Here is a 12085-nt window from a genome sequence, read left to right on the forward strand (position 1 = left end):
TCCCTGTGCTTGGTGTGTTTTCTCCAGGTACTGTGGTTTCCTCCGACAGTCCAAAGACATGCAGATTAGGCTAACTGATGTTCCCAATAGTGTGTGAATGAGTGTGTGAGTGTGTGTGTATGTGTACGGATTGTGATGGAGTGACACCCTGTCCAGGGTGTACCCTGCTCGTGCCCTAAATTTTTCTCTATAGTTGCTCTATATGCTGCTGGGTAGAATTGTTTGTTCAACTGGTATTAGTTACCATTGCTATGGCAATGATGCACAGCTGTGGTTTTAAGGAAATCCAGATTACATACATCTTAACAAATCTGATATTAAAAGATATTAGATACTGTTATATATAAGGTTATTTTCTAATAGTGTTTACCTTAAAGTTCATGGGTTTATAAAGTGTTTCGATAAACTGACATGGTTGGATGCACATGATAAACACTAAGCTTTGTAAACAATACAGTTCTCAAGGTCAGCTTACACAAACATCTGTCACGGAAACGCCGCGAATCGCTTCATCTCCTGGCTCCTCACCCTCATCCTCGCTTCCTGGTTCCTCTCTGTGCTTCCTGACCCCACGTCTCGTCTCCTGTTCTCCACCAGCTCCTTCATCTCCACAATTAAGACTTTCTGGTTTTCCTATCTTCAGTGATTTTAGTATACCACTATCTGTCAATAAACTACCCGTTCGGGTTTTGTTTAACACGATCATTGTCTGAGTCTGTTTCCCCCATAACAACATCAGTACGTTCCACCTTACGTTATATTGACTTATTTCTACACAGCATTTTCAATTTAGCATTTTTCATTTTTTAAGGCACATTTATTTTGCAGGGGTTTGTCATGTAATACAAAACTAAGACTTTTATTTATCACAAATTTTGTTTGTTGTAATTTGTAATTTGTAAACTATAAACCTATGAATTTATGTTTTAATATGATATTTAAAAGAGATATGTATATTTGAGGGGGCAATCCGTGGCAGGGGGACATTTTAAAGCATAACGACGGGTACTTTAAACACAATGTTGGGTTGCTGTCTACCCTAGACCTACATTAAGGCCGTAACACTATTAATAATTCTTAATAAAAATCATATAATGTGTTATAATCACTGCATATAATGCAGTCTGGTAACACTTTACAAATGAACTATGAATATTGCTATAATTTGTATTTATAACGTAATGCACAGATCATTATATCCATCATATTTTAAGATATTTAAATATTTTGACTGTCTATTAAATATCCCTGTGGTAATAAACAATTAAAATAATTAACGAAAATGAAGAGTAGCATTTTTAATTTACTGCTAAAAAAATAAGCTGTTACAAATATTGTAGGAATGTCAACACTGTGTGCTCAGGATTGTGGCATGAATATACAGTAACCATAATACTGTCCCTGTTTTTTTAACTTGTATTTAAGCCAGTTCCATTATTAGCTCTAATGTTATTTAAAATATATAACTTCATAGACTGTAACCAGCACAGCATTCTGGGGTATTGGCATTGGCTGGGAATCAAACCGGGTCTTCCACATGGCAAGCGAGAAACCTTCCACGGAGCCACCAATGCCCTACCTAGTGAACTTTAGAACAAAATCTAAAACTAAAAATCTCCCACTATGGCACTACTAAAGATATTTACTGGGAAAAAGTTAAGAAAAGTAAAAAAAACATTAGTTTATATTTATGTTTATTTTACGTTTTGACATTTCTTAGCACTTTTAAAGCTACTTGTGACTCTCTTTGAAACGAGATGTCTCCCTTACTATTCTGAAGGCAACAGGGAAAGTGTTTCAAACTCTTGACACCCGAGCCCTGCTGGCCACTTTTATTCAGCGTCTTCCTCTGAGACATTAAAAGATAAGTTAATCACCTACAGTTGGAGCCTCCATGTGTTCTAGAGGCAACATATGAACCGGCAATTAGATAGAAAGGTCACCTCCGTAAATGGCAAACTGAATGCCTGAGTACATCACGCTGGCAGTTTTAAGTTAAGAACGAAAGCTCAATAAGCCTTTAAAGCACTTAAACGTAGACATGTCACTTATTAATAATTTGGCCATGAATGACATGTGTATCTGCTTGGAGTGGTTAGCTGTCCTGTTCAGCATTCCTGATTTGTGGCCAGCATTTCTGACACTCTGGATCCACTTTAAAACTGATGAGTAAATAAAATATAAATGATTCATGCCAGAATGAACACATATGGCATGGAAACAATCTATAGACTAAATAGGAATTTCGAATTCCTCACCAGAGATCTTCATTTATCACCTTCATTACATTTTACAAGTGCCTGTTGTTTGATAAATCTTAACTGTTTGGCTCCCCCTAGTGTAAGAAATTAACATTATCGCCAAAGATAAGTTAACACAGGGTTTTTCAGCCATGTTATCTGTACAGTAATCTGTACAAGAAAACTCCACAATAATAATTTCTCTATAAATGTTGTGAATTAATCAAACTATTTATTCACGAGTTATACACATTCCGATAGTGTACAGTAGGCCTATGTTTTATAATAATCGGTTTTTGTTTTTTTATAAATTTTATCAATATTTCATTTCCGTAGTGTAAAATCTCCACATCAGCAGCAACAGGTAACCGAGGTGCTCATGTTACCATGGTAACGAACGGAGAAAGGCACGTCCGCGCTGGTGACGTCACAGGCTGTTCCGATAAGGGGAAGTTCCCTAAACCGATATTCCCTGCATACGGAGCAAGGAGTAGGGAGCGCCCTGTGAAGTACACTGTGGAACGAAACACAGCCAGAGTCATCGATAAGGTAAATCGATAAGGTACATTGAACATTTCTATTTAGCACCCTTCATAGTTTATGGGTTCGGAGAGTCATTTATATATTGTTTAAAAACTTTATACCACCCCCCGGGGGAGGGAGGGGAGGGGGCAAAGGGAGGGTGAGGGTTAGTTATTTTACGCCTTTATTCATGAGAAATTTCACCACAAGTCCCGGTTTGACCTGAACACTCCACGTATATATTTTTCCCCTCATTGTATTGTATATGTATATAAACTGTTTGGCCCTGTGAGGTATTTGTAAAAGTTGTACAACGTGTGTGTGTTATTATAAATAAAATAGCTAATATTATTTTCTACTCAGACGGTTTACATTAAGTTATGTAGGTAAAATATTTACAGTTTATCTATTAGTTTTTGCCTTAACTGTGGTAATATTATAAAATGTAATATGAAGTTATATCCGATGTAATGTAAGCTAATGATACACACCTATTTTACTATGAACAATAAGTTTCAAAGTGATAACAGCCACATACTTCTAGTTTTCCCATCTTTTGGTTTATATATTATTTATTTATTTATTTTGTTTGTTTATTTGATGACATTGGAGGTGACACACCCCTAATTTAGAGTCACTACTAATCCATTTCCCCTCATGGTGTGTAAACTGGTTATATATTATTCTGAACGGTTTCTCACAAAACAGAAAAGTGAACTATGCCTGTGAATCTGTCCAGTACTGTATATATTCACAGTGTTCTGAATGATCTGTGGTGATATCTAGTGGCATTTTGTAGTGTCAGTGATTTTACTTATTGCATTGCTGTATTAAGTAAGCTGTGTGCTTTTTCCCGTTTCCCCTGCAGTCGACCTGAGGTGATGTCCACTAGTCCCCTCCCTCCCCATCTCATACTTCTGATAGAGACCTTCCCAGTTAGTCCCCTGACTCACTCACACACTAGAATCAGGGCACTAACGAGGTTAATTAACCCACACAGTGACATGAAAAATGCAACATGCAAAGGTTAGAAGGATAGAAAACTAATTGCGCAAATGTTACCATCATTTTAAACTTTGCATTTTGTTTTTTTGCATTTTGAGTAATGTTTGCGTGTTTTTAAATGTTTGGGTATTGTTAAGTCAACTTGTTTTCAGTCTCTTGAACCAACTACAGTACATCCATGGGCTACAATGGGAGACAGCTTACTGTTTTATTTAAATAAAAAGTTAGGCTAAGTCAACTTTAGGCAAAATATAATTAATTGAGCAAATACTACTTGAGGTGACTTAAATATTTAAATTAGAGACAAGTTGAGTCAACTTAAGGTTTTCAACTGGGTACATGTTTTGTTAACTAAAATAATTAAACAAATAATAGAAATAAACAACAATAATTATAATAATAATAATAATAATAATAATAATAATAATAATATTAACAACAACGATGATGATGATGAAGGTGATAATTATTATTAATAATAATAATCACAATTTTACAATTAACTAATCATAGTTATAGCTATATTAAATAAATAATCATGTTAAAGGTACAGGTACATTAACATTACAAGGATTGTTCATATACCATGGCATATTATATCACCAGAGCCAAAGAAACCTAATTTTATCATATTTAAAAAATTTATTTTTGACTGTCTATGAATTTTCCTGTGATAATAAACAGTTAAAATAATGATTTAAGGTAAATATTGTGAGCAGGTGTTTGAGAGAGAGATTATTTTCTTTTTATTTCCTTATGTAGGAAAGTCTGACTACTTAAGAAAATGCAAGACTGGGGCTTTCTTTTCATGGTGTTGGACAAGGTGCAGTCCAATTCCACAGTCATTGGTAAGATCTGGATAAGAGCCCTGTTTATATTCAGGATCCTGATTCTGGGCACAGCAGCTGCAATTGTATGGGAAGATGAGCGGTCAAGTCTTGAGTGCAATACACGACAACCAGGTTGTGAGAATGTCTGCTATGACCTAAAATTTCCCATCTCCCAGATCCGCTTTTGGATCGTTCAGGTAATCTTTGTATCCATGCCAACAATACTGTACCTGTGCCATGTCCTCCATGTCGTTCACCAGAAGAACAAAGTGAGAGAGAGAGTAAGACACCAGCATGACAACCAAGTGACAAACATCTCCAACAACCCAGATGAGGGTCGTGTTGAGTGCAACCTGTTTATCAGCTATCTTACACATCTGTTCTTCAAGATCATCTTAGAACTTGCTTTCATCATCGGACAGTACTACCTATATGACTTCTTCATGGGACATATGTTTACTTGTAATTCAAGTCCGTGTCCCAACAGTGTTGAATGCTACATGTCACGTCCAACAGAAAAGAACATTTTTAATGTCTTAATGCTAGCGGTGGCGTGTGTGTCCCTGCTTCTCAATGTGATTGAGGCTGTTTACCTGATGTGCAGTAGAGCAAGATGTTGCTCTGGGAATAATACAGAAAATCCTGCAAGTTTGCATTCATCCTGCAAACTAATCTAATTAATCTCATCTAATTTAATAAATTCTGATCTAATCCAAACAACACCTTAACTACCCATTAATGAACTTCTAATTGGATATACCATAGAAAATGTAGAAATTGGTTGTAGCTTTGTAGATTTAAATCTTGTGATAATAAAAAAAATAATTATAATAGAATGTCTGGGCAAGTGCTTAAACTTTTATTATTTGCAAAATTATTGGTTCCGCAAGACGAGCAAAGATTTATAATAAATTTTATAATTTATTATCACGCATGCGCTTCTTGTTTTGAGGCCGAGCGTCACGTGAACATAAATGACCCAACGTTTTTTCTCTCTCTTGTGCTCCAGAATTGTGGGTAATCGTCTCCCCTGCTGTGACCTACTGTGACAACGTGTGTGTGCGTAAAACACATTTTATTTTGTGTCTGTATGCATGTGCGCGCATAAAGCAAAATCAAGTCTCATTAGAGGGGTTAAAAATAACCTTAACCTCTCACACAAAGCGCACACACGACACTTATGTGTCGGGATTTATTATTACTTTTTTTAAAGGTAAAGTGCAGGTTAATTTGTTTTATTTTTACTTAATATTTTGTGTTAATTATTTTTATGCATTTATTTTTTTGGGCTGTGAAACGAATAATTTGAGTTTCCATTATTTCTTAAGAAATGTCCATTAAATAGAGTATGTTGAACGTTTGTGGAACATGATGGTGACATGTGATGTCATCGTAGCCCACATCCACAACAGCACATTAGCACCAGAATCGCTGAGCTCATCCACATCAGAGTCAGATATCAAAATATGACATTATAAACATTTATTTATGTGTTTAAGCGTAGTCATTTAATCCTCTTATGTTAGCTTCCTGCTACTATCTCTTATGTTTACGGGTCGGTTTTGACCCGTGTCTTTAATCAGTCATATCACCCTCGAAAAAATTATTTATCATCCAATCGTTTTCCTTACCTCTTGGTTCCTTTGTTATGCTTTATTGTCCATTAAAAGAATATTTTGCTGTGACCTCACGAGCTTTTCTTTAACAGCATACCTCTTGTTTTCAATTAAAAAAAAATCTTAAATGAACCTCAAGAGAATTATTTAAATAAATAAAAGGTTATGTTACCTGACTATTACTGAGGGGTATTAATACACATCTCTTAAATAAATTTGTTATATATATTTGTTATTATAATATTAATTACTATAGTAACATCTATGGTGTTAGGGGGCAAATTTGACCCATATATATTTATTTCAAAGGAAAAGGCAAAAAAGTATTTTCAAAAATACGTGTTAATATAAATCTCAAGTAAATCTCAAAATGTGGATTTGCAAGGTAAAAAAAAAAACAATAAACAATCAAGCAAATCAAACCAATAGAAATAAGGCACTAGTTCCAAAAAAAAAACGTCTTTGTGTGCAAGAACATGCATGTGCATTTAGATGCATGTGTGGCAAAAAGTGACACTTTTAGTGTGTTCTTTGCAAATATATTTTTTGCGGTAGAAGCAGAGTATATTTGTCTTTCTGTCTTTATTGCTAGGGCAGACCTGACACCTCTTTCTCTTAGAATCAGGTAACCTCAGTGGGGTTGTGGCTGTGGCTGTGTAGGTTAATGTTGAGGCAGTGCTGGCTGAAGAGGATGCTGGCACTGATGCTCTTTGTGTTGCTGATGGTGTGGAAGGAGTGCTATGTGAGCTCTGCAGCTGTCTGGCCAAGGCTGTGGCGGCACCCGTTCCTTCGCTCAATGTGTGCCTTGACTAGGGAACTTCCTAACGCCTAAAGTAACATTCTCCGCTTGTTTTTTCTGGTTAAGTTCCACCCTAGGTGAATATGGGTCCACAACACATTCCAGGTTGTCTATTCCACCTTTGTTTTTATTATAGTCCAAGATAATTATGGGCTTTTTGTCACTTGCTGATGACGCAGCTGCGTCTTTGTGAAAAGTGGGCATACTGTAAGTATCACACTCCGTTGTTTTTTTGGACAATATGAAACAACCGTGATGGTGTCTGTAAAAGCAAATTTTGTAGAAAGTGGTGCCCTGTCCTTCACCTGCAAAATTCCGGCAGGCAGCTCAGGTTATTATTTTTTTTACTGTGCCCACCATGGTAAGTTTCCACCTGAGAAGTTCTTGTCCAAGGTCATAGCTGGTAAAGAAATTGTCACCCTGCAGTCCAGAACACCCTAAAAAATACTGGGTTCCACTTATATGAAAGTTATTCACCAAACTTTACCCACCATTTAAAATATGATGTTGAAACTCATCATTTTCAACATGACTTATGTGGATTGGGTTACTAAAACATCACATGCATTAACCTACTAATTGGTAAGGAATAATATTGTGGTTTTACTTATGTATATTTTTACTATTATATTATTTAACATGTATGTAAGATTTTTTTTTATTTTGGTAGACCCCCTTTTGTCTACTTAGTGCACAGCCTGTATTCTGCTTGTCCTGCCTGGAGTCCAGGGAACCCCTCAATAAAACACACACATCAGTGCTCAGTGAGACGTTCAAATTTATATATATATATATATATATGCACACACACACACAAAAAGTACCAAAAGGAAGGTGCAGGAGTGGTTACATCTGTTCTGGAATGATCATAAAAGATAATGTGTAGAAGAACAGAAGCTTGGGAACAGTTCTGCAATTATGAGCCTTCAGCAGTTTTACAACCCGAAACATAGATTATACTAAGGAATGTGTTTGCAGATAGCGCAACGTGTCGAGTTCAAAGAAAGAAAACACCCTGTTCTCATGCACACATAATATCATAAACACACTAGAAATTAAATATTCCATACAATTTACAATCAATACTTATAATATATATAATGCGAAGATGTCCGATTAGGCAGCTCCACTGGCAGTAGTCAAAAACTATACTTAAGTAAGAGTAGCTTTATTTCAAAATGATATTACTCAAGTAGAAGTAAAAAGTAGTCAGCCAGAATATTACTTAAGTAAGAGTAAAACGTATTTGGTATAAAGACTCAAGATTCAAAGAACAAATGGAAATTTCTTTGTCTTGGTTATACAGTTGCTCTGATTAATTTACTGGAAAGAAAGGAAAAAAATTATATTATACAGGAAAAAATAAATTAAAGAAATTTTTTAAAAGAAAAATAACAGTAAATAGAAGTAAAATAGAAAAGAATAAAATCTAGCACACAATTAAGTTACATATTGCACTAGAAATGAAGTGTAAATGAAAAGAAACATTGCACAAATGTATTGTAATCAGATATTGCACTTGGAACTTGAGTTGTGGGAACAGTAGTGTCATAAAGTATTACTGAACAGGAACTACTGACAGTCCCTATCCGGTAGTAAAAATGTCACAGAGAAGAGTTATATAATTTTATGACCATTGGGAGAAAAACTCTCTTGTCGCGCTCTGTAGAACACCTAATCATAATCAGTCTCTGGCTGAAATTGCTCCACTGGTCGGAGAGAACTCTGTGGTGAAAAGGATTGTTCAAGAATGTGCGTATTTTGGACAGGATCCTCCTCCTTGCCACGACATCAACAGAGTCCAGATCTAAGCCCAGGACAGATCCGGCCCTTTTAATGACCTTGTCCAGTTTGTTTCAGTCTGCCGCTTTTATGTTACAGCCCCATCAGACCACAGCATAGAAGACGACACTCGCCACAACAGATTCGTAAAACATTCGAAGAATGGTATTACAGATGTTGAAAGACCTGAGCCTTCTCAGAAAGTACAACCTGCTCTGTCCTTTCTTGTAGAGTGCCATTGTGTTAACAGACCAGTCCAGTTTGTTATCCAGATGCACTCCCAGGTGTTTGTATTCAGAGACCATGTCTCAGATTAGGAAAAGTGGAACCCCTGCGACTCCTAAAAGTCGACCACCAGCTCCTTTCTTTTCTTGATGTTAAGTTGTAGGTGGTTATGCTTACACCAGAAGACAAAGTTATCCACCACTGAATTATATTTAAATTAATTCTGAATTATATTTAAAGTCAGATGTATAGAGGGTGAAAAGAAATGGAGACAGAACAGTCCCCTGAAGAGCACCAGTGCTGCAGATCACTGTGTTTTGTAAACGGACATACTGTACTGGAGACGACAGGTCAGGTAGTCCATTATCCATGAGACCGAGGGAGTGTCAATTTGCATAATCCTTAGTTTCTCCCCCAGTACTGCCGGTTGTATGGTGTTTAAGGCACTGGAGAAGTCAAAGAACATAATCCTAACACTGGTCCCAGGTTTGTTGAGGTTGGAGTAGGTTCGGTGGAGCAGGTGTATAATGGCGTCATCTACTCCCAGAAATGGCTGATAGGCAAACTGAAGAGGGTCAAGAGAAGACTTCACCTGGGGACGAAGTGTATCCAGGATAAGTCTCTCAAAAGGACTTAATATGTGATATTAGAGAGACAGACCTATAGTTGTTCTGGGCAGAGGGCCGTGGTATCTTGGGGACAGGAACAATGCAGGATGTTTTCCACAGGGCTAAAGAGGTGCCGTAGGACCCCACATAGTTGAGGAGCACAGAATTTCAGGACTTTGGGGTTGATTTTGTCCAGACCTCCAGCTTTTGTAGGGCAGAGGTCATCTGAGATGTTGATTGATGGGATTGCAGAAAAAGTAGTGGCCGTTTTCTGTGTGGGGGTGGATGGGGGAGCAGGGGAGCCTGAAGTTAAAGGTGGTGTGAGACAGAGGGACATCAAATCTGTTAAAGAAGGTGTTGAGATCGTTAGCACGTTTCACATCGCCCTCAATAGCTTGGCCACTTGTCCTATAGTTAGTTTATTGTTGGGGAAACAGCTAATATTTTTCATAGGTACACAGGTGTCCGCACAGTATGTATATGTATATAATAACATTGCAACATTAAATAAAACAGCGTGACGTGATTGTTGCTACGTCTGATTGGTAAAACACAATCACGTGGTAGATCCACCGGCTGCATTTCTCTGGCCAAAATAAAGAATATCTGTAGAATAAATGGTTAGAAATGTAACAAGTCGAGTGTAGCTGAATGTGGAGGAGTAAGAGTAGCGTTTCTTCTTCATGAATCTACTCAAGTAAAAGGAAAAAGAATGGTGCTGTAGAATTACTTATAGAAGTACATTCTTTTCAAAAAGTTACTTAAGTAAATTCAATTCAATTTTATTTATATAGCGCTTTTAACAATGGTCATTGTCTCAAATCAGCTTCACAAAAAATTAAGAATTTTTATTTATTTTTTTTTAAGAAAAGAAAAGAAAGTATTTGGAAGTGTGTATGTGTGAGAAAAATGTGTCTAGATAATAATTAGATAAATGAATGATGAATGAAATGTCTCTGATGAGCAAGCCAAGGGTGATGGCGACGGTGGCAAGGAAAAACTCCCTGAGATGGCAATAGGAAGAAACCTTGAGAGGAACCAGACTCAACAGGGAACCCATCCTCATCTGGGTGATAACAGATAGAAATAACATCATGTGTGTTGTGCAGGTGAAAGTTCAATATAACAGAAGTTGTGTAGATTAACATGAAGTCCAGTTCAGCACAGGGAGTCAGTAGGTGCAGAGGGCAGATGGGGTCTGGGTCACTGGAAGCACAGGAGCAGGATGTGTAGCTCCAACCATCATAAAGCAGAATCCAGCTGGAGCTGGTCCTTCTCTGGATGCCTCAGAAACTTCGCAGGGTTGGCCTTTGTCTACTAAAGCTGGCACAATCTCCAGATGCCTCGTGATGGGTAGAAAAATACAGAAAAGATGGAGAGAATTAGCGTAGTTGCCATTCAGGATAGGTGTACTGGAGTATGAGGTTATGGGATGAGTTACGCGTATGCCAGATTAAAAGATGCTTTTGGAGTCTACTTTTAAACTGGGAAACCATGTCTGCTCCCCGAACAGTGTCTGGAAGGCTATTCCAAAGTTTTGGAGCTAAATATGAAAATGCCCTGCCCCCTTTTGTAGATTTTAAAATTCTGGGAATTACCAGAAGTCCGGAGTTTTGTGATCTTAAGGAACGTGGTGGATTATAGCGTATCAGAAGACTGGTTAGGTATGTGGGAGCTAAACCATTTAAAGCCTTGTATGTAAGTAGTACTATTTTGTAATTAATTCTAAATTGAACAGGTAGCCAGTGCAGTGATGATAATATAGGTGTTATATGATCATATTTTCTGGATCTAGTGAGAACCCTGGCGGCTGCATTTTGGACTAACTGTAGCTTGTTTATTGAGGATGCAGGACAACCACCTAGTAATGCATTACAATAGTCCAGTCTGGAGGTCATGAATGCATGAACTAGCTTTTCTGCATCAGATACGGATAGGATACTCCTAAGTTTGGCAATATTTCTAAGATGGAAAAAGGCTGTTTTTGTGATATTGGAAATATGATTTTCAAAAGACAAGTTACTGTCTAATATTACGCCCAGGTCTTTTACTGTTGAACTAGTAGTAACAGTACATCCTTCTAAACGCAGGCTGAATTGTGAAAGCTGTTGTGTGCTGGTTTTTGGGCCGATGAGCAATATCTCTGTCTTATCTGAATTTAATAAAAGAAAGTTATTGGTCATCCAATCTTTTATGTCCTGGACACACTCTGTTAATCTAGACAACTTGGGTATTTCATCTGGTTTTGTTGAGATGTATAATTGGGTATCATCAGCATAACAATAAAAACTAATCCCACGCCTTCTAATGATGTTTCCCAAGGGAAGCATGTATATTGAGAACAGCAGAGGTCCTAAAACTGACCCTTGTGAGACCCCATATTTCACTGGCATTACATCAGACGGTACTCCATTTAGATCTACAAAATGGTATCGATCAGACAGGTATGATCTAAACC

At 37.1% G+C, this 12085-nt stretch overlaps 1 protein-coding gene across 4 annotated transcripts; it reads left to right on the plus strand.

Annotated features, from left to right (window-relative positions):
* Positions 1 to 2624: 2624 nt before the first annotated feature.
* Positions 2625 to 5401, plus strand: LOC128515076 (gap junction Cx32.2 protein-like). 4 transcript variants are annotated; one of them, XM_053489097.1, is made up of 3 exons: positions 2625 to 2802; positions 3631 to 3788; positions 4530 to 5401. In XM_053489097.1, exon 3 carries the CDS (start codon positions 4552 to 4554, stop codon positions 5272 to 5274), a length of 723 nt encoding a protein of 240 aa, XP_053345072.1. In that variant the 5' UTR covers positions 2625 to 2802; positions 3631 to 3788; positions 4530 to 4551; the 3' UTR covers positions 5275 to 5401. The 4 variants fall into 4 exon arrangements, with proteins under 4 accessions (XP_053345072.1, XP_053345071.1, XP_053345073.1 ...); XM_053489096.1 differs by having other exon boundaries at positions 2625 to 2789; XM_053489098.1 differs by lacking the exon at positions 3631 to 3788.
* Positions 5402 to 12085: the final 6684 nt, after the last annotated feature.

This window comes from Clarias gariepinus, chromosome 27, assembly GCF_024256425.1.
Source record: "Clarias gariepinus isolate MV-2021 ecotype Netherlands chromosome 27, CGAR_prim_01v2, whole genome shotgun sequence".
In the NCBI taxonomy this organism is placed as follows: Eukaryota; Metazoa; Chordata; class Actinopteri; order Siluriformes; family Clariidae; genus Clarias; species Clarias gariepinus.